The sequence below is a fragment of the Pinus tabuliformis genome, chromosome 4_2 (assembly GCF_031772625.1).
Source record: "Pinus tabuliformis cultivar Carrire ecotype Pingquan chromosome 4_2, CPIR1, whole genome shotgun sequence".
NCBI lineage: Eukaryota > Viridiplantae > Streptophyta > Pinopsida > Pinales > Pinaceae > Pinus > Pinus tabuliformis.
The window spans coordinates 1,061,658,964-1,061,683,437 of NC_142304.1; the positions used below are offsets into that span (position 1 = coordinate 1,061,658,964).

The window sequence follows — 24,474 nt, forward strand, 5'->3', positions numbered from 1 at the left end:
CCAACCTCAGGCAAATCATACTCAATTTGCTCCAAAGATGAATATCAATAGAAACTACAATCACCAGGTTAATAGATTCAATAGTCGCAGGAACTTCTTTAATGGGCAATGTTTTTCATGTCATAATTTTGGGCACAAAGCTGCTCAATGCGTTGCTTACAAAACCATCATGACTAGAGAAGCACGAAATCAAAGGAATGTAACAGGAATCAAGAGAAGTTCCTATAATAACTTTTCTCCTCTTGAAAATGAAATAGAATGCTCAATCTGTAACAACTTTGGTCATGAAGAATCTGAATGCAAGAGCAAATTTCGGCAAACATCTCAAAAGGAGCAAACGCCATTAAATCCCAAGATATGGAGAAGGAAAGAATCTCAAACAGAAAGATGTGGTATAGCCTTGTATGCAGAAGGACAAGAAAATCAGTGGTACATCGACAGTGGATGCTCAAAACACATGACAGGTGACAAAGAAAAACTTCACTCATATAATGCCTTAGAAAAGGAAAAGAATGTCTCATTTGGAAATGACACTCCTACGGTCATAAAAGGTAAAGGCTTTGTTTTCTTAAAAGAAAAGGTTAAAGCTGGAGATGTTATGTATGTAGACGGTTTAAAGCATAACCTGTTGAGTGTCAGTGAAATGTGTGATCAAGGAAATGAAGTGGTGTTTCGATCAAACGGATGTGTTGTTCGTGAGCTTGATACAGGAGAGACCGTGATCAAAGGTACAAGAAATCCAAACAACTTATACATACTCAAGGGAGGAAAACAATAGTGTTATCTAAGCAAAAATGATGAAAAATGGCTGTGGCATAGAAGATTGGGACATCTAAGCTTTTCTCAAATAAGAAAAACATGCAGACTCAAGGCTGTTCATGATCTTCCAGATATCAGCATCCCAGAATATACAATATGCAAACCATGCCAAATCGGTAAGCAAACCAGAGTTCACTTCATGGAAAAAGAAGGGTCAGCTAGTAAGCCTCTTGAACTTGTCCATACTAATCTATGTGGACCATCAAGGAAAAATTCACCTCGTCGAGAAGAATATTTTATTTTGTTCATTGATGATTTTTCCAGAATGTGTTGGATAGGTCTTCTAAAGCATAAAGATGAAGCATTTGAAAAGTTCCAAGCCTTCAAAGCTTTGGTTGAAAATTAATCAGATCAAAAAATCAAATGTCTTAGATCTGATCGAGGAGGGGAATTTACATCGGATGAATTCTTTGAATTTTGTGAACAACATGGAATAAAAAGGCAATTCTCCACCGCAAGGACTCCTCAGCAAAATGGTGTGGTAGAAAGAATGAACAGAACAGTTCAACAAAGGGTACTTACCTAGCTATATATATAGGACCCTCACTCCCAATTGTAACATGATTCTTATTCATACATTTTAATATATATTCTTGTATCCTAAATGGAGATCTACATATTCCAAGTCTTCTGGAGTATTTAATCTCAAGAACGAACTTTGTTCATTCCATTTGGTATCAAATTCGTTCGATCCTCTGGCCGCTCAACCACTGCACAAGAGCTTCGTTCTCCAATCCAGGTCTTTGACCGTTGAAATTCCTCAACTTTGTTGCCGTTGAAGCGTTTGCCACAAACATTTGGAGGTTCTCCAGATCGTCGTTCAAGCTTTTGGCCATTAAAAAAAAAATATATATATATATATATATATATATATTATTGGAAAAAAAATTAGATATTTAAAAAAAAAATAAAAAATCATATAAAAAAGGAGAAGAGAGAACTACATATAAAATCAAAAATAAACAGAAAAACAAATCATATAAAAACAAATACTATATTAAAAAAAAATCATATAGAAAAAATATTCTTAAAAGAAAAAAACAAATAAACAATAATAAAACAAATTTTCAATCAAAACGCCACCGCAGGCAAATACAACCAACCCTTACATCGTTCAACGACCAGACTACCTTGGCACATTGCCACAGCAAACTTACGCTCTAGCCCCGCCAATGAACATCGTTGCCTCTGTTGTCTCAACCATCGACCAGCCACCTACAGCAGACAAGATAAGGGTTTTAAAAAAATATAAAAAGGCACAGCCGACAACCGATTGGCTCACCGCCGTAGCCAACAGACCAGCCACCCGATAGGCCACCGCTAACCACTAGTTGTATCTACAATCTGCCCAGTCGTCTGATTGTTCACACTGTCAACGACCTGCAGTAGCTCCTTGCGCTACGCTTCCATCCATCTTGTCGCTAAATACTGCAGTCTCATTCCCTGTCTACTACTCTCATCGTTGGTCGTCTGCCGCTTTCCACAGTCATCCTCTATCACTAACAAGCCACCCTTCCACTACAGGCACATTCTGCTGTTGCTTTTCGTCGTCGACAACCACAACATTTCCGCCAATCAACCCACCATTACAAAACATCAAACATCAAATTCGTTTGTGTCACCAAGGTTACAGGTTCGAACTAGTAAAGTCTATTCACAACCTTCTTGTTGTTCTTCTATCTGCTCTTTGGCAACAAAAGGAGAAAACACCGTCAGGCCTGTATAGTGTACAAAGGGAGTAAAAAAAAAGAATTGAAAAATTCATTATTTCCATATCGTACACAATTATTCAATTTGTATAGTCAAAACTTTCCAAATTTTAATCGTGCCCCCCAAATTAAAGTTGCTTATCAAACTAATTGTTAATTGCAAGAAGGACGTGGAGAAAAGTACCTTAATATTAAATACAAAAAGGAAGTGGAGAAACCTATCTTTTAAAATCAAAATTATAAGAAGGAAAGGAAGTCCCAACACAATTCAAAATTATAAAGAGGTTAACTCTATGTTCATAAAGGAAAAGCAAAACTAGATATAATAATGTTTTGAAAAAAAAGCACGGGAAGAAAATAATAAAAAGTTCATATATATATGTTGAAAAAAAAGGGGTGTAAAAGGAACAATTCCAAAAAGAAGGTCAACATTTTCTATAAAGTATTATTATTATAAGATTACAGTTAGAAGAGACCATTATAAAACCTTTTATATTAAAAGGTGAAAAGGTACTTGAAGGTTTTTTTAAAGGGGAAAATTCAAAGAGTTTTTCTTTTGAAAAAGGGTGATATACATAACATAGACTTTTATATAAGTTTATATATACTTAAAGGGGCTACTTTAAAATTAAAAAAAAAAAAACCTAAGTTCACCTCGATAAATGCAAATGGAATCTAATTCAAAATTGAAGGAAAGAAGATTTCCGGAAACTTCACGTAATTATGCTTCAATGCTATTTAGAATTAAAGGGTCTACTGAGGGAAAATACGTCCCTATTGTTATCTCACTTGCTGAAGATAAAAATTATATAACGCCTAAAACCACAAACCAATTAGTGATTCCAGAGTTGAATATAATTGAAAAATTAGACTGTTTTGGCAACAAAAAATATGACATAACCAATTTAAAGTTAAACATTGAGGATTATACATTTAAATCACAATTCTCAGTTCAAACCCTACGGAGCAATCAAGGTGACATTATTTCGGGTTCACCCTGGATGGAAACTCTAAGATCCTTTATCTTAAATATGAAAACGAAGTTTTTAACATTTTCCTACAAGAAGAAGAAAATAACACTCCAGGATGTTACACTGAAGCCACATTCAGTAACACCAGAAGATGTTGGCATTATGATACAGGTGTTGTCCTTGATGGCAACTCACTCAGATGAAAGTTCACAGTGCAACAAGTTAACAGCAAAGGATTACAGATCAAACTCCAAAGAATGAAAAAAGAGAGGTACACGCTGGTTCACTTTGTCCAAGGCACGTATACACGCAGTTTAACAGAACAAAAGTAGCGTATAACGTATACACACACTTTCATAGGAAAAAAGCGCGTACATGTTGGAAAACCAACTTTTTGGTCCAAGGTATTTGATCCAAGGTATTTTGGTCCAAGGTAATTGGTCCGAGGCATTTGGTCCAAGGTATTGACCCTAGGTATTGGGTCCAAGGTATTGGTCCTAAGTGGTTTTAGTCCAAGGTATTGAGAAGGGCCTAAGAATATATAAGGAGGAGAAGGTCATTAGGCCAAAGTGTGCAAGCAATAAGATTCTAAGGAATACTTCTATCTGAAGTATATTTTACATTGCAGGGTTATGTTTGGGACTAGATCTGAAATATTCATGTGCACCTTGAGTTTAATATTGGATCAGGAATCATGAGACTTGAAATGACTTATTCTTGAATGATCTGATATTGGTTGAAACTAGATCTGATGTTTTGTGCCTATTTTACTCATTATCTATCAAGATCTGGGTTTGTCTGAAGTCTGGAATTGCCGCAAAGTTCTAAGTCAATATTTGCAAATATGTACGCAGGTTCATCTCGGCCAAAGAGCGTATACACGCAGGTTCGGTTCTTTCAAGTAGCGTATACAAAAGAAAAGCTTCTTTTTCAAATCTGACTAAACTATCTGATCAAATTTTGTTGTTTTATTGTTGTCTGTCAATGAAGTCTTCTTAGATCTGAATGTAAAACTGAATACATAAGGAGGATGGCATTTGATTGATTGATTGTATAAGTGAGAAGAAGTGATCTCTGTCCTTGTCTGTGTAAAGCTCTGAATGTTGACAGTAGATATTCAGTATATTGATAGTTGGTACAGACTTGATTCAAAAGTTTATGTTTGCAGTAGTTTTGAACGTATACACAGGTTCAATTAACGGAAGTAGCGTATACACGCAGTTTGGGTGCAGCCAAGTAGCGTATATATTCTAATGCATGATTTTTGAGGTTAAAGCTGGTTCTGAATGATGATGCAGGGTTCTGAGTTCAGTACAGTGTTTTGGTGTCGGTGATCTGATTGCTCAAATTAACTGAATATTGGTTGATGCAGTTTAAGCTTAAAAGCTTTGATGGGTCCAGTGTGAAAATTTGATGAAATGTGGCCTTCAGATTGTGGTGTTGTGATCCAGGAGTATCCAGTCTGAAAATTCATGAAACGTGGTCCCTGGTGAAAGAGTGGAGTTTTCTGTAGGTTGGCACCTACGTACTAGTAAACATATTGGCTAGTACAAAAGCTAGGGGGTTGTAGCTCCCTTTCAGTAGAAGCTGGAGAACGAGAGAAGGTTGTAACCTTCTGCAGGTAGAAGCCTGCGTACCGGTATGAGTCCGCACCAGTACAAGATTATAAACAAATTTTCTTATTATTAGAAGAAGACAGAGACGACAACAGCAGGTGGTTTTTACCCACATTGGGTTTCCACCTTAAATCTTGGTGTTCATGTGTGTTGCTTATGTGTGATGCTTTATTCTACTTTCACTGCACTGTCTAATAAATCTCTGATATATTGATTTAAGCTCAACACATGATAATTGTCTAAATCACAGGTTCTCTGCATATACGCTGGTTTCTTTAAGCACAGTCGTGTGTACACGCTAGTTCACTTCACTGAAGTAGCGTATATAAATCTGTTTGGAAAATAAAATTATTGATCTGATAATACTGATTCACCCCCCTCTCAGTATTATTTCCAACAATTGGTATCAGAGCAGGTCCTTCAGAAGAAGTTTGATCTCTTGAAGGGAGATCCATCAACATGAACAATCAAGAAAGCATGGGATCCATCAGACCGCCAATCTTCGATGGGAGAAACTTTGTTTATTGGAAAATAAGAACCACAACCTATCTACAATCTCTTGGAACAGATGTCTGGGAAATTGTGGAAGGAGGATATACATTTCCAACAGTTATTCCTACAGATACAGCAGGTAAAAAGCAATATGAAATCAATGCCAAAGTTGTCAATACTTTATTGGGAAGTCTATCACAATCAGAGTTTGTCAAAGCCATGCACCTCAAATCAGCCAAAGAGATATGGGACAAAATCATTCTGAGCTACGAAGGAGACTCTCAGGTAAAACATGTTAAGCTTCAAACTCTCAGAATTCAGTATGAAACTCTTAAGATGTATAGTGATAAAAGTATAGCTAGTTACTTCTTACATATAGATGAGGGTGTCAATTTTATGAAGAATCTAGGTGAAGAAATAAAGGAAGTTACCTTAGTTGAGAAAATTTTGAGATCCTTGTCTGCTAAATTTGAATCCAAAGTGTCTTCCATAGAATAAAAATTGGACCTGCAGAATATCACTATGACACAGCTTCACGAAATCTCAATTGTCTTCGAGATGAGAAAAGGAGGACCATCAGATATGAGAGAAGCCGCATTTAAAGCTTTAGCAAAAGGAAAGGAAGAACACAATGAATTGGGACATATTTCAGAAGAAGAAGATGAGGTAAACTTTGTCAAGAAGCTTCAACGGGGTTCTGGAAGGTTTAGAGGTAAGCTACCCTTCAAATGCTTTGCTTGTGGCAGAGTCGGTCATTATGCTGTCAGATGTCCTCATAAAGATAAATATGAAAAAGGAAATGAATATGCAAAAGGGAATAGAAAACAAGTTGTGAATAAAAGGAGTTACTATACTCATGAAGATAGCAATGGTTTATCTAATAGTGATGAAGATGAAACTGGACAAGGTTACAAACTTCTCATGGCTTATGATAGCAATGGTTTTTGGGATAGTTTAGAAGATGATAGTAATGGTTTATCTAATAGTGATGATTATAGACATCTCATGGCTTATGACGATGATAATTTTTGGGATGCTTTAGAAGAGGAAGACCTTCATGAAGAAATATCTAAACTCAAAATATGTTTAAAAGAAAAGAATATGATTATAGATACCTTGACATACCAACTTGCTGAAAAAGAAAAACATAATGAAAAACTAGAATGTGAAATTGTGGGTCTAAGAAAGGATCTTGAGAAAACGGAATCTCTCAATCTTAGATTTGCTAAAGGATCAGAAACTTTAAATGAAATTATCAAAGTTCAGTGTTCTCCTCTAATAAAGACAGGTCTTGGATATACTGAAGAAGCATCTCAATCACTGAAGCCGTCAACCTCCACCAAAAGATATCTTGATGCAGCAAAGACCAGTGAACAGTATGACAATCGTCAACAAAAGCATAAAGCAGATCACCAGGTATATCATACTCAATTTACTCCAAGGATGAATAGAAGCCACAACCAACCTCAGGGAAATCATACTCAATTTGCTCCAAAGATGAATATCAATAGAAACTACAATCACCAGGTTAATAGATTCAATAGTCGCAGGAACTTCTTTAATGGGCAATGTTTTTCATGTCATAATTTTGGGCACAAAGCTGCTCAATGCGTTGCTTACAAAACCATCATGACTAGAGAAGCACGAAATCAAAGGAATGTAACAGGAATCAAGATAAGTTCCTATAATAACTTTTCTCCTCTTGAAAATGAAATAGAATGCTCAATCTGTAACAACTTTGGCCATGAAGAGCCTGAATGCAAGAGCAAATTTCGGCAAACATCTCAAAAGGAGCAAACGCCATTAAATCCCAAGATATGGAGAAGGAAAGAATCTCAAACAGAAAGATGTGGTATAGCCTTGTATGCAGAAGGACAAGAAAATCAGTGATACATCGACAGTGGATGCTCAAAACACATGACAGGTGACAAAGAAAAACTTCACTCATATAATGCCTTAGAAAAGGAAAAGATGTCTCATTTGGAAATGACACTCCTACGGTCATAAAAGGTAAAGGCTCTGTTTTCTTAAAAGAAAAGGTTAAAGCTGGAGATGTTATGTATGTAGACGGTTTAAAGCATAACCTGTTGAGTGTCAGTGAAATGTGTGATCAAGGAAATGAAGTGGTGTTTCGATCAAACGGATGTGTTGTTCGTGAACTTGATACAGGAGAGACCGTGATCAAAGGTACAAGAAATCCAAACAACTTATACATACTTAAGGGAGGAAAACAATAGTGTTATCTAAGCAAAAATGATGAAAAATGGCTGTGGCATAGAAGATTGGGACATCTAAGCTTTTCTCAAATAAGAAAAGCATGCAGACTCAAGGTTGTTCATGATCTTCCAGATATCAGCATCCCAGAAAATACAATATGCAAACCATGCCAAATCGGTAAGCAAACCAGAGTTCACTTCATGGAAAAAGAAGGGTCAGCTAGTAAGCCTCTTGAACTTGTCCATACTAATCTATGTGGACCATCAAGGAAAAATTCACCTCGTGGAGAAGAATATTTTATTTTGTTCATTGATGATTTTTCCAGAATGTGTTGGATAGGTCTTCTAAAGCATAAAGATGAAGCATTTGAAAAGTTCCAAGCCTTCAAAGCTTTGGTTGAAAATGAATCAGATCAAAAAATCAAATGTCTCAGATCTGATCGAGGAGGGGAATTTACATCGGATGAATTCTTTGAATTTTGTGAACAACATGGAATAAAAAGGCAATTCTCCACCGCAAGGACTCCTCAGCAAAATGGTGTGGTAGAAAGAATGAACAGAACAGTTCAACAAATGGCTCGAGCTGTGCTAGATGAATTTGGAACTCCTGCAACCTTCTGGGGTGAAGCAGCATTCGCTGCCGTAACTATTTTTAACAAAACAAATGTTCAGGTAAATAGCACTCCAACTCCACATGAACTTTGGTATGGCAAGACTCCTACTGTAAAATACTTTAAAGTTTTTGGAAGCAAATGTTTTATCAAAAAGACTGATGAAAAACTTGGTAAGTTTGAACCCAGAACAGATGAAGGTATTCTTCTTGGTTATTCCTCCAGAAGTAAAGGATATAAATGTTATAATAAAAGACTTGGGAAAATTGTTGAAAGCATTGATGTTGTAGTTGATGAAGCATGCAGAAATCCAAAACAGATAAAATCAACAGAAGATTATGACAATGAAGAAGATGGGTATTATTTTCCCACATCAAATCAAAATGATATTGAAGAAGAAACCAATGAAGCACCAAAAGAAGAGATAATGGTAGAAGAAAAGTCTCCGTCCAGGTATGTTCAGAAAAATCATCCAGAAACTCAAATTTTAGGGGAAAAAGAGGCAGGTGTACAGACAATAAGAACTATTACAAGGACCTCAAGCTATCTACCATTACTATCTTCCACCGAACCTCAAAATGTAAATGAAGCATGCAAAGATGAATGTTGGGTAAAGGCCATGGATGAAGAACTTGAGCAAATTGAAAAGAATGATACTTGGAAATTAGTTCTTAGACCTCATGATAAAAATATTATAGGAACTAAATGGATATTCAAAAACAAGCTGAATGAAAATGGAGAAGTCATTAGAAACAAGGCTAGACTTGTTTGTAAGGGATATGCTCAACAAGAAGGTATAGATTTTGAAGAAACCTTTGCACCTGTTGCCAGACTTGAAGCCATAAGGATGTTTCTTGCTCTTTCTAGCTTTCAAAAATTCAAAGTATACCAAATGGATGTAAAATCAACCTTCCTTAATGGAGATTTAGAAGAAGAAGTTTATATTGAACAGCCAGAAGAATTCATTCTTGGAAATGATGCAAAACTTGTATGCAGACTCAAAAAGGCTCTCTACGGTCTGAAACAGGCACCAAGGGCCTGGTATTACCGCCTTGACAAATATCTACACCAACAAGGTTTTATAAAAGGTTCAGCAGATAGCAATCTATATCCAAAGATTGAAACCAATGTTGCAGTAATCATTATCAAAATATTATCGGCGAAGGGAAAAAATCGGAAAAAATTGTAAAAATTGGAAAAAAAAAAATCAGTAAAAATCGGGAAAAAATCGTAACATACAAAAATATTCATTTTTTTTCAATTTTTTTAATATCTAAAGCATCTACAACATAAAATAAATACATTGACACATAAATATGATAAAAGAACTAATATATAAGATATGTAATATCATTTCTAGTGCTACATCACACATAACGGTGAATCATGTCCTGAATAGTAAGTCCTGACTCCTGAGTCCCAACTCAGCCTCAAAATATATAATAATGTAACTCATATCATGAGTCATAATGTCATATACAATGAAATGAACCAAATAACCAAAGTCTAATACTATTGATTTCCTTTGCCCCTCTAGATGTAGATGCCGGTGGAGTTGGCAGTGGACTCTGTTGTGCTCTAGAAGTTGAAGAACCAGGAGCTACAAGAGGTAGACCACGTCCTCTACTGGTGACAGGGGTACCCTGGGTAGGTTGTGTCACCTCCTCCTCCTGTTGCTCCTCCTCCTCATCAAAAACATCGTTGAAAAAAATAATAATAATAATAAATAACTAAATAAATTCAAAAGATTTTTTCCCAAAAAATCGCGATTTTTTCAAGTTATCTCGATTTTTTTCGATTTTTTGTAAAAAAAAAAAAAAAAAAAAAATTAGCGTAAAAATCGGGCGATAATATCGCCAAACTAAAAAAATCGCGATTTTCGCAACACTGATTGAAACTGATAAATTGCTAATTATTATTGTTTATGTTGATGATATCATTTTTGGTAGCAATGAAGAATCCATGAGTCAGAATTTTGCTTCAGTAATGCAGCAAGAATTTGAAATGTCCTTGCTTGGTGAACTTACCTATTTTCTTGGTCTACAAGTTCAACAAAATAAAGATGGCATTTTTTTGTCACAAACTAAATATCTCAAACAAATCTTGAAAAGGTATGGAATGGAAGATTCTAAACTTGTATGTACCCCAATGATAACAGGATGTAGTCTCAGCTCAAATGATGAATTAGCAGCAGTACATCAACCAACTTACAGATCCATGATTGGCAGTCTGCTTTATCTAACAAGTACCCGACCTGACATCATGCATGCAGTAGGAATAGATGGAAGATTCCAAGCAAATCCAAAGGAATCACACCTTCAGGCAATCAAAAGAATTTTCAAATATCGTCAAGGAACTCAGGACTTTGGTTTATGGTATCCTAGAAATACAGATCTTACTCTTCTTGCATATACAGCTGCAAATTGGGTAGGAAGTGTTGATGATAGAAAAAACACTAGTGGTGGTGCATTCTATATGGGTTCCAGGTTAGTGTCTTGGTTCAATTGCTTTATCTACAGTTGAAGCAGGATATGTGGCTGTTGCATCTTGCTGCACACAACTACTTTGGATGATGCAAACTTTGCAAGACATTCAGATCACATGTACTCCACCTATCTCCATTCTATGTGATAATAAAAGTGTCATAAGTATTTCAAAGAATCCAGTCATGCACTCCAAGACCAAGCACATACCCATCAAGTACCATTTTCTACGTGAACAAGTGCTTGAACAAAAGGTCAAATTGGAGTATGTTCCCTCCAAAGAACAGGTCGCTGATATATTCACTAAACCACTGCCTAAAGAGACATTTGAAAATCTCAGAAAAAAGCTGGGAGTAGTTGCTGCATCATCCTGCTGTAAAATCCATTTTTTCAGAGAAAGGTTATTATACATGTGTTTCATGACGTATAGTCGCGTACACACGCGGGTTTCTGTGGGTCAAAGAGCGTATATGTTTTTCAGACGAGAAAAACAGTGGGGCAGGCTCTAATATGGGTGCTCTATCTGATGTTGATGATTACAGTCTATTGATATGCTCTGTTCATTAATTTTTATCTAACTGACAAAGATGCCTTGATCATTGACTTCTTAACAATGCACAGGTAGCACAGGTTCAGGGGGAGCATTAGCCTTCACTCACATTCTGCATTATTGGCATTATGGTTGCTGAGTCCAACTATGGCTTCAGATATTTATACCTTTTGTTGCTTAAGTCATGTAAAAGTCTAGGGTGTGATATGTCTTCTCATACATTTGAATGAGTCCTATTGGACAAATGATGTAATTTGTATCCCCACTTTGCATGGGATGGATGATGTAATTATATTTTTGTCATGTATAAACAATTGGTATATCCCCACTTGGTTGGGTGGATGAGTCAAATTTGGTATATCCCCACTTGGTTGGAAGATGGATGTATGTATGAGTCATTGATGATAGGAAGGTCATACTCACATAGTTGAGTTATAGAGTCATGTTATTCTTTTGGAAAATATTTTTGCAGACTCTGCCTGTGCTCAGGGGGAGCATGGACAATTTCAGCGCATCTCAGCATGTACAAAGGGGAGCTCAATCAGACAACTCAGCGTTTACTCAGAGGGAGGATGAACAGCATAGGGGAGAGAATATCTTGGTCCGCCCTTTGCCCTTGATGTCAAAGGGGGAGAGTGTCTTGATGTTGTTGTTGCCATCAAGTCCAAAGGGGGAGATTGTTGGCATTATGATACAGGTGTTGTCCTTGATGGCAACTCACTCAGATGAAAGTTCACAGTGCAGCAGGTCAACAGCAAAGGATTACAGATCAGACTCCAAAGAATGAAGAAAGAGAAGTATATGTTGGTTCACTTTGTCCAAGGTGCGTATACACGCGGTTTAACAAAACAAAAGTAGTGTATAACGTATACACACACTTTCAGAGGAAGAAAAGCGCGTACATGTTGGAAAACCAACTTTTTGGTCCAAGGTAATTGGTCTGAGGCATTTGGTCCAAGGTATTGACCCTAGGTATTAGGTCCAAGGCATTGGTCCTAAGTGGTTTTGGTCCAAGGTATTGAGAAAGGCCTAAGAGTACATAAGGAGGAGAAGATCATTAGGCCAAAGTGTGCAAGCAATAAAATTCTAAGGAATACTTCTATCTGAAGTATATTTTCCGTTGCAGGGTTATGTTTGGGACTATGTCTGAAATATTCATGTGCACCTTGAGTTTAATATTGGATCAGGAATCATGAGACTTGAATGACTTATTCTTGAATGATTTGATATTGGTTGAGACTAGATCTGATGTTTTGTGCCTGTTTTACTCGTTATCTATCAAGATCTGGGTTTGTCTGAAGTCTGGAATTACCGCAAAGTTCTAAGTCAATATTTGCAGATCTGTACGCAGGTTCATCTCTTCCAAAGAGCATATACACGCAGGTTCGGTTCTTTCAAGTAGCGTATACAAAAGAAAAGCTTCTTTTTCAAATCTGACTAAACTATCTGATCAAATTATGTTGTTTTACTGTTGTCTATCAATGAAGTCTTCTTAGATCTGAATGTAAAATTGAATACATAAGGAGGATGGCATTTGATTGATTGATTGTATAAGTGAGAAGAAGTGATCTCTGTCCCTGCCTGTGTAAAGCTCTGAAAGTTGACAGTAGATATTCAATATATTGATAGTTGGTACAGACTTGATTCAAAAGTTTATGTTTGCAGTAGTTTTGAAGGTATACGCAAGTTCGATTAACAGAAGTAGCATATACACGCAGTTTGGGTGCAGCCAAGTAGTGTATACATTAAATGCATGATTTTTGAGGTTACGGCTAATTCTGAATGATGATGCAAGGTTCTGAGTTCAGTACAGTGTTCTGGTGTCGGTGATCTGATTGCTCAGATTAACTGAATATTGGTTGATGCAGTTTAAGCTTAAAAGCTTTGATGGGTCCAGTGTGAAAATTTGATGAAACATGGCCTTCAAATTGTGGTGTTGTGATCCAGGAGTATCCAGTCTGAAAATTCATGAAACGTGGTCCCTAGTGAAAGAGCGGAGTTTTCTGCAGGCTGGCACCTACGTACTAGTAAACATATTGGCTAGTACAAGAGCTAGGGGGTTGTAGCTCCCTTCCAGTAAAAGCTGTGGAACGAGAGAAGGTTGTAACCTTCTGCAGGTAAAAGCCTGCGTACTGGTATGAGTCTGCACCAGTACAAGATTGTAAATAGATTTTCTTATTATTAAAAGAAGACAGAGACGACAGCATCAAGTGGTTTTTACCCACATTGGGTTTCCACCTTAAATCTTGGTGTTCATGTGTGTTGCTTATGTGTGATGCTTTATTCTGCTTTTACTGCACTATCTAATAAATCTCTGATATATTACTGGTTTAAGCTCAACACATGATAATTGTCTAAATCACAAGTTCTCTGCATATACGCTGGTTTCTTTAAGCACAGTGGCGTGTACACGCTAGTTCACTTCACTGAAGTAGCATATATAAATTTGTTTGGGAAATAAAATTATTGATCTGATAATACTGATTCACCCCCCTCTCAGTGTTTTAGTTCACTTCACTGAAGTAGCATATATAAATCTGTTTGGGAAATAAAATTATTGATCTGATAATACTGATTCACCCCCCTCTCAGTGTTTTTTTCAACAGAAGACGTACAAGATATTTCAAAAATAATTTTTCAAGAAGGTAAAAAAGTACAACAAAATATGCAAAGAGAAATTGACAAGATCACCAATGACAAAAATGAAGAAGTTTCTCGGCTTAAAGACCATAGTGAAAAATTATTGACGCAAATTAAAAAGCTTAAGAAAGACAAGAAGTCATTAGAAAACAAGGTACAACTACTTATTGAGAAGGAAGCATCAAATGTAGAAATTCAAGTTGATGGAAAAACAACAATTATCGATCTAGTCAATATCACAACTCAAGAAGAGGACAAACTAGTTGAAGTAAATATGTACTCAGAAAGTTGCAATTCCAGCAACAAAAGATTCAAGTGAAGATCCAGAAATTCAACTTCCATAACAAAAGGAAATCAGGTACCTCAAATAAATCAAGAAAACGACACAAATAAGGGAAAATCAAATAATTAGAACTTCTTATCAACATTTGAATCGCAAGAGTACTCAAGCTACATATTTAGAACAGAAACAACAAACTGATGTTCTGAAGAATATTAATGTCAGTGCAATCCACTCATGTGATAACAATTCATCACAAGTTTCTAGTAACCGCAAGATTCAACAGAAGGTTAATTTAGGATGGTCTGATCTCTTTTCAGTGTGACATTTTTGTTTATCACTTAGAAGATCATATCAACTTGTATCACCGAAGATGACAGTTCCGAAACGAGAAGACTTTCAAAACAAAAAAAGAGATCAGACATTTTCATCGGCAAGCTTTGAGGACAAAGCTTTTTGAAGGGGAAGGCAATGTTATGAATATAATTTATGTAAAAGTAATAAATATAGATAACAAATAATAATCATAACAATATGTAATTAAATAACAATTAGTTAAACAAAGAGGCATGTCTCTACAAACATGAATGTTCGTGAAAGGGTACTTACCTGCCTATATATACAGGACCCTCACTCCCAATTGTGACATCATTCTTATTCATACATTTTAATATATATTCTTGTATCCTAAATGGAGATCTACATATTCCAAGTCTTCTGGAGTATTTAATCTCAAGAACGAACTTTGTTCATTCCAGAAATCCTCCTCTATCAACTGCGCACAGGTTTCTCCTTAGTATGTCCTTCCCACACACAAGCTTTTGCATACAAAATCGTACTCTCTATTGCCTTGTCTCACCAACTCGTGCTCACAAAACAATTGACCAATTTTGTGCCTTCGTCCTCCTTATAAGCAATTCGCATTAGCTAAATCTGGCAAGTTTTATTTCTAGAAATTGCACTTGTGATTGTTGAGTTAACTAAGTCCAACTAATTCATGCAACTCATCTAGTTTCAATTTAGAACTTGAGACTCAATCACTTGTCTGTTCCCATTCTAACTCGCACTAGAAGACAACAAACTGAGCCTTCCACTCCTGCATATCAGTCAAACTGCTTCATGAACTGTCCTAAGTTATAGGAACTCGCCCTAACTTTTAGGAACTCGTGCATGCTAAGGAAAAAAAGTGGTTGTGGTCTCTTTGACTAAGGCACAAGTCAAAGGACCTTTCTCGTTACTATTTTCAACAGTTTCAGAACTGATAAAGAAGCATGGCAATTAAACCGCCTAAAGCTTAAAGAAAGACCTGTTTCCTCGCTCTTTTATGAACAAAGCAGATTTCACATTCATAACACTTGCTATAATATATCAAAATTTAATGTTCCTCAAATGCTTTCAAAGATTTTATCAACAAAATATGGGTACAATTAAAATAAAAAGATTCTGGTACCTGAGGATGCAATGCAATGACAGCAAACACAAACGCTAGTATCAATGTCATGACAATGAAGAAAACATTCAGACTGCAGTCATGTCCTGAAGGGTTGAACCAGTAGAAGAGTAACCCAGAAAACGCAAATGTCACTAGATAGCAGACAATAGATACAACAAGCAATGCTACGTACCTGCAAGAGTATGTATCACCACAGTTAACATAAAAAGAACATAAATGATCAAGTGCAGCAATTTTTTAGTTTTTATTTTCAAATACATTGGATGGGGCAAGAAAGAGACATCAATCAAGTTCCACTGTAGATAAGAAGAAATCAAGAGTACAAACTTCTGGTCATCAAATAAATGAAAAAGAAGTACGAACCAGAACTGTTCATCCTTCGCAACCCATGCATCATTCCAATTATGTGTGAAATCTAGCAATAGAATCACTTGAACCAACAAAAATAGACCAGAACCAAACTTCGACAATGTCTCTGTCATTTGACCAAGTAACAGATGTTAGCTTTAAACATCATCAGTATCGCATAAACATATTGAAAATATAGAAATAGTCCTAGTGTCTATTACCTGCTTAACAAAATTAACATTTGTTAATGCAGTATGCCTAAATTATTCACACTAATGGAACTGAAATTCATTTGAACTGGTATTGGAACTTCACAAATAACAGTACTTACCATAAACACTGATGACAGGATTGGGAAGGAAAAACATCAAGACTACCAGCAAAGCCCAACAAATTATCTTCACAATCCATCCACCATGGTGCCAGCCATCTCGAATGTCTTTTTGAGTCTTAATTCCAATCATCATGACAGCAAATATAGTGAAAAACAGAAAGTTTCCCAGACTCACACGTAACACGGCGCTTGTCTGAAACCATTCTTTGGTAGGGGTGTGAGAAAAGTCATTGATCCCTGCAAAATTCAATAGAATGAATTCTATCTAGTATCAATTAATATTTTCTTCAATTAGCAGCAAGTCACAGCAGTTCATAGAATATTATTCTCATGGTTAGTTTTGACTTTTCTACAGAGATTAAAATCCCAGCCAACAGGCATGCTGAAAATCACATAAACCCAAGGATAAAGTATTATAATGAAGCAGACACCGTCACAGTGCTTATTGGGTGAATAGTTAACTGCAAAACAGATCCCACAGTGCCTGTTGGGTGAATAGTTAACTGCAAAACAGATCCCTTTTTATTCCAATTCCAACTTAAAATACAAAGATGTCTTATAAACTGGAAAAGAATCCTATGTGGGCACAGGCCAAATTAATTTTAATTCCAGGAAGATTTTAGCAGGAACACAGACTTCTGAATAGCCTACCTAAAACAACTATTAACTGAGGCAAAACAGTCAGCCAGAGATTGACTGGCATTGCTAGCTGTGGTTATTGCTGGCTATAAAACAGTAGTTCTATCCCGCAAAGTGTGAACAACTTCCTCCAAAAGTTTCATTTAACAAGTGGGATGTAATAGTGTTACTACGTTGGTGAACAATCAAACACTGTGGGTGCTATTCTGAGCCTATGAACAAAAACAATTTCATTGACACAGCAAGTTACATGAAATTCAATTCAAAAGACAACAACTTTAAACTGTGAGGAAATATGTCAGGCCTCAGAACTGGGCTACCACTAACCTACTAAAAGCAATAGCTGTCTCTAGCCGCACTATGAAGAATGAACTTCCTTCAGCTTAGAACAGGGGTATCAATTCCACCAAAGTTGCTCAAGATTTGCACACAACCTTATCCCTTAGGGAACTCATGCCACAGAGGTGGGGAAGAATGCTGGCAGACCCAATGGGAATGAAAACTAGTTAATGGTTTGGCACTCCAACCTCACCACTGAATACACTTATTTTAACGATTACTAGTATTTGCACTCTATAAAAATAGATGGCTTGCACCCTGTAAGAAAATGCAGACTTCCTAAGCCACAGGGAAAACCTGAATACCAAATAAGCAGAGTTACAACTGAGCCCCAAGCTTCGCCAGGTCAAAATCAAATTATGTAAAGATCTAATTAACTGAAAGATAATGTACTGGATTTGGTTGCATATAGCAGGAATAACGGCAATTGCAATCAGGTAGTATTAGGTTTAAGTTTAAAGGGACATGTATTATAGTTCAATCTGGAGGAAATAGTGCGGAATTGAAAATGCCCAGATGAAAATAAGCAGTGTCTATTATAATGTTTCATTCTTTGGGAGGAAATCTAGAGGAAAGGACCAGGAGGTGAAATTTTGGATCAGAGAGCATTCTTCCAAAACAAAACTTCTCAGAACATTGAAATATAAGAAGACTTGCATAAAGTCATGCAAATTAATTTTTTTGCCATTATCATTATAGTCAATTATAATCAGTGTTGCCAACATTGCTAATATTGTAAAACTCTGAATTTTTCCACAGGCCAGTATATTATTGGTTAATATCAATGTTGCTGAAATCAACATTGGGATAAAACAGGTAAGGGTCCAGAAAATGAAGAAAAAAAAAAATGGGAAAATATCGATAAAAATTGACAACCATCAGCAAAATTTAAAGAAATAAATAAATTCACTTTTTTCAAAAAATTTAGCATCTAAAGCATCACAACATCAAATAGATGCATTGCCACATAAATATGAAAAGCAAATTAATATATAAAATGTTTGGTTCTACATCACAAATCAACAGTGAATCATGTCCCGAATCTTGAGTCTCGACTCAGCCTCAAAATATCAACAAAAAAATATAATAAATTTATCTCATCATCATGAGTCATCTACAGTGAAATTAGATACATAAACTAGTGATTTCCTCTACCCCTTTTATCAGCATAGGTACTTGCTTTTCCTCTAGAGGAAGAAGGCCCTGGGGCTGGCGTTGGACTCTAACGTTCTCCTTTGCTCTCAAAACCCTCCTCACTATTTGCAAAATGAAAGAAAAAAGTCAAAAAAATTCACTTAAATCCAATTTTATCAAAACTAGACCATCCATTGAACCATTGCCACCCAAGAATGTGACATAGACTGGAACCAGGAAAAAAATAAAAATAAAAAATTGGTCAACCAATTAATACATAAAGATACAAACTGAAAAAAAAAAAAAGTATATATATATATGTATGTGTGTGTGTGTGTGTGTGTGTGTGCATCCATATGAATCCAGATTCCAAACCATTATACACAAACATGCAAAGTTTCTCGTATATATAGCAAGAGTTCATATAACCAAAATAGCATGAGTGCAATCCATCAATGAACCAAAAATATATCAACAAGAAGGCTCTAGATGGCCTCTAGAATCCAAAAAAAAATCATGCTACAACGAATACCTACATAATCAAAACCATTGTGTATATTGCGAACCTCATCATCAATATCACTCTCTAAGCATTAAAATAAGATAGAAAAAGCTTAACATGTCAAATCGAAATTTTGTTTGAGTTATGGGCACATTTTCACTTGGGTCGTGATAGATTTCAACAATCAATGCCACGAACAAAGGTACATAGAGTGCTTGGTGCTCTTGATTAAACGCTAGATCAATACGCTCATACATGACAGACTCCGATGGAAACATTGCAATCACCTCAATCTTGAAATCCTGAAAACTGTTAAGTCCACTAGATTTTGAGTGGGATATAAAATTCTTTCTCCAAATGAAATCCAATGAGGTTGGAACCACTCTCAAACATCCTAAAACAATCAATGATAATGTTAAAAATTATAATAAAAGGATGAATGTCCTTTTATTTTAAGAATTTAACATTACCATTAATTACATAACATCAGTAGGGTCTTGTTACCGCTCAAACTAGCAAGGGTCCCAGGAGGGGATCCTATACAGTGACTACTAAGTCGAGGGCAACAATGGAGCGATAGCCCACTGTCACCTCAGCAAAGGCTCCCTACTCTTTCCAGACTTTCACCGATGGGAGGAGTCCCAATATATGAGGAATCACAAGAATGTATGATCAATTATAGGATAGGGAGTGACTCCTTGGACCTATTCACAAGAGAGACTCAGTTATATGGCTTTCTTGCTCGGGAAGCAAGGTGATATACTCTCTAGGAAGCACTAAGAGGATTCTCGAGGCTAGGGTTTGGGAATATATCTTCCAAAGGTGATTCGTAGGCCTGGAAATCCCTATGGAGAATTGGTCTTTGTGTGATCTTTGTGAAATTGGTGTTAGTAGGTTGTGGGACCACACGAGACCAAGCAGACCCAAAATTAGGTCAAGGGTATGGAGTTGATCACCCAATGAGGGGCTTGACCTAATTAGGGAAGAGAAGTGGATCAAAAGACAAATTATCTTTGAGGTTTGAATTCAATGATCCCAATGAGGACACTAGCCAAGGGAAATGTAGGGCGAGAAATGGTCCTTGAGCTAGGGCTTGCTATATCTCGAGATCCCAATGTCGAATTTGCTTCAAATTTGGAGGGCCTCTAGAGCAAACCTTAGCACAGTTGTGGACCAACATTCGTAGTATTTGGATGGCTAGAATGTGAGATAAGTGATGCCCTAGATGACCTATGAAGGCTAGGCCTAGAAAGAAGAGGAGAGGTGAAAGAAATAAGCTTTAAATTGATCACCTATGGAGGATTAGTGCCTTGTCTTTTGGGAGAGATGGAGTCAAGGAGAATTTATGGTTTGGAAAGAGTTCACCCAATCAAGGAGGCCTTCAAACAACTTCGCATGGCATTAGGGCATGAGAGTAGCTGCTTCAAGGACTTCATACTTCGATTTGCAATAATTGATGACTTATCGAGATTCATTTACCATAAATTATCTCTAGGAACATTCACCCATTTGATACATGGCCCATGACATGATGCAACGCTATAAAAGATCACAATTTCCACCAATTTGTGTAGAAAAGCAGTAAATTTCAGACTTATATATTGAAAATCCCAGCAACATCCATGTGACAAAAGTAGATAACAAGAATAAGCATTAAAGATCACTTACATGTAAAAAAAAGTATATCCAATCATCAAATTATGCCAATAATGAAGCTCTAAGATAAGAGAGAGAAATCCAAACATTAAAATTCATCCATATCATCCAAACTCGTCCTCCAAAAGGGATAGTGAAAATCTCACAAGAGCTAATAACCCAATCCAAGTGATGACGATGGAAATGAATCATCTCACTTCTATTTATACAATCCTCTAAGGGATTCGAATGGTCTAATTTGGACTAATAATGCCCCTAGAATAAAATAATGTGCATAATAACAATATTTTTGGTGACAAGCCCACCAAATAGCTCAATAACATAAGAATAAGCCTCGCAAGAGAGTCGAATGATCCATAAAGTGAGTTGTTGGGCCTTTGAGGAGGCCTAATGAAGTCCTGAGAGTGCCATGATGAGATAATGGACCTCAAACATAGTGGACAAGGGGGTGGCCCCTTGTTTTCCAAGCAAGAACATGTGGTGCTCCCAAGTGGGTGTGGGTGCACAAGGTCATCCTCATGGGTCTCCAAGTGGATCGAAAATGCCTATAGGCCATATGTAAGGGCTAGGATGATGACATAAGCCCTCCCTCTACAGCGAGAGACATCCTCTGGAACTTGGAACATCTACCAAGTGTATGGTGCAAGGGTGGAGTCGATTGGGCATGATGAACCAAGTGCATCATCCTCATCCAAAAGGTGGAACACGAGCAATCAATGAGTGTTGTTGGAGATCCATGAAGTACTCTCTGCTATGGTGGAGGCCCATGGCTCTCAACGCTCACCCTACAAGTGCCAATGTGGCCCTCTAGAGGGCTAGGACCCTGTATAGGGAGACCAAGCCCCAAATGGAGACCCACTTGCAATCCTGCATAAGATCCAATGTGTCCCCTTGCCCTCCAATACAACAAATCATTAGAATAATCAAGTAAAAGAGCTTACAAGTCATGGAACCAATGGGGCACTTCATGGTGGCATGCCCTTCCATAGTGGGCCATGCATGTACAAATGTCTCCAAGCTCAATAGGGGGTTAATCAAGGACCCTATTAGGTGGTTTCAACCTTTAAAGGGGGTGACATGTCCATGGTACATCCCTCAAGCAGTAGGTGGCAAATGATATAGTAATGGAACAAAGTGGGAATCGAGGGAATCATCCAGACCACATGTCATGGTACAAGGGTAGCTATAATGAGGGAAGCCCACATCTAGGTATATGAGTGTAGGAGGGAGCAAATCGTAGTACATGAGTTACCCCAACCTTTGTTTTTCCACCCTTCTTCATATGCAATTTTCTTTTTATTGATTTTTCTTCATAACTGCTCGGGGCTCCAGGGGATGAAAGCATGATGTGTAATATATAGCAGTGGATGCCCCCTTAAGGTGAGGAGGTTCATTGCCCACCATGGGTTGGGACAATCCTGGGTTCCTTAATGATGGAGGGGGCTCATCTAGGGCCCACAGGAACCAAGGTGATAACCATGGATAAGGGGTAGAGTTCATGTTTGGTTTTTCCCACGTGCTAAATTTGTGTGTCTCGACCATCTTTTGCATTTTGTGGTACATTTCCTATTGAGAGTGGCCAAATTATGCTTTTTCTTTTCTTTTTAGTTGCATCAACCTCTAGGGCATCATTCCAAGCCCGACCCAAGGTGTGGACAAAGGAAGGGGGAGGCTAACCCTGGACACATGTGGACCCGGATGGGGAAAGAGATGAATGGGGCTAAAATAAGTGGAAGGAGGGTGATATATGTGGTGTCGAGAAGAGGGACCACGCAACCAAAATCGGGATTTCCCATGTAGTGTCAACCTTAAATCTAATGGCCAATAAAGGAGATTCCACGAGACTAGGATACAAGGTTAACCACGAAATCGGGCAGTGGAAACAAGAGTATAGACCTAATCCACTCTTTCCGTCGAACCCCCCCATCAATCCATGCCCAAAAGTGCCCATGACAAGTAAGGAAAATTATTCAACTATACCAATGAAAAGCCATACCTTCAGGGTCGAGAGACCCACCTTCAAACATACAATCATAACAAGTGGGCGAGGGACCACATGGTTGGCTCAAGTGGCAGAGATATTGGCACATCGCGCTATCTGGTGGCTTCAAGGGGCTACTGGTTGCCAGTTGAGAACCATTTAAGAGAAAAAAATTCTCTTATATACACTACCCATAGGTGGTAGGTAATATCTGGCTCCAACTGGGACATGAGCTCTCGAGAAAGTGCACGTAGCTACTCGAACGGGAGGTCATGAGAACACCAACAATCTCTTGGTACCATAGACCTGTTACCTGCACATATCAAAGACCAAGCACACGAGGAAGCATGTTTTCGTGGTGTCTTATGATCACCCATGCTTAATATTAGGCTGTAAAAATCAACAAGAAAGTAAAATGCAAATTTAATCTAAATGCAACTAATCTATCATGAGAAATATCATATGATGTTAGTTCTAATGAGAAAATAAGTATGCAATGCACCCTACCCTAACATGCATATAGTGTAATTCCCATACTAAGTGTAATCATAAAGCCAATGCAACCAACATATCACCAAATCAATATACATATGCATGCCTATATGATTACTTGTGTAGAAAATCCCAATGTGAATGCAAACACAATCACATGGAAGATGAAGCGGGTGGGAGGTGGAAAAATATGATTTCCATGTGAGGTAAGAGGAAACCGTAGGAGAAGGAAAATAAGTTAATCCAGAAGAGCAGGGCTTTCCCTCTAGGTACACAATTGTGGAATGAAGGTGATTGTATTCACAACCCCGAGGGTATGAGGGGGAAGGAGGGATGCATCTAATGGATATTTGTTTCTTCCTCAAGATCATACCTAGGGAGGTGAAAGGGCCTATGGTCATTAGAGATCATACAAAATGGGGTGAGGGAATCACTAGTGGAAGACTCAAGATGATGAACGGGAGAAAAAGGCAAAGGGGAGGGTGAAGTCTCATATTCAACGGGTTTTTCCTCCTCAAAATCATAATTTAAAGGCTCAAGTGATTTGAATATAGAATCATGAGGATAGGTGGGAGCTTCATCGATTTCATCATTATCAGTATCAAAGATTGGGTCATTCCTAAAAGGAGAATTGATTACTTCCAATTGCCCCTCTTCATGCAAGGGAAAATAATAATTCTCCTTTCCAAGGGTGTCGATGGATATGTCATCATAAGTAATGCCCAAGAGAGATGGAAGACGAATCTCAACCTCATCCTCCTTGTCAGTATCATAAATGGGAGAAAAATCAAATTGAGGACCAACAATTTCCAATTTCTCCTTTTCAATGCAAAAGTAATCTTCAATGTAATCTTCCAAGGGGCTAATGGGATCACCTTCCCCAAGGCTCAAAAAAGGAGAGTCATCAGGAGTAATATCCTTGAGAAAGGTAAGGTCAGCCTCAACTTCACTTTTCATAGCCTCATCTTCCCCAACACATGTGCCCACAAAATCATCCTTTTCATCATGTGGACCCAAGGAGGACTCATCTTTTTGCTCATTATTTAGGTTCCCAAGGTCCTCTCCAACTTCTTCAGATTGATTCCACTCTTCCATATATTCCTCACTTTGATGATGATCCTTCACACTTGAACTTTCTTTAATGTCACCTTGATCATCCAATTGATTACCCTTTGTGGGGCTTTGCGACTGATTATAATATTTGTCATT

General features: G+C 37.3%; 1 protein-coding gene across 1 annotated transcript in view; it reads right to left on the reverse strand.

The window, feature by feature from the left end:
* The window catches only part of LOC149173278 (uncharacterized), a 64,373-nt gene that overhangs the window by 11,549 nt on the left and 28,350 nt on the right, over positions 1-24,474 (reverse strand). The window contains exons 2-4 of the mRNA XM_089424551.1: positions 16,520-16,759; positions 16,204-16,315; positions 15,838-16,012 (exon numbers count right to left, since the gene is read on the reverse strand). Coding sequence (XP_089280677.1) covers positions 15,838-16,012; positions 16,204-16,315; positions 16,520-16,759 — 527 coding nt within the window. The remainder of the gene's footprint in view (positions 1-15,837; positions 16,013-16,203; positions 16,316-16,519; positions 16,760-24,474) is intronic.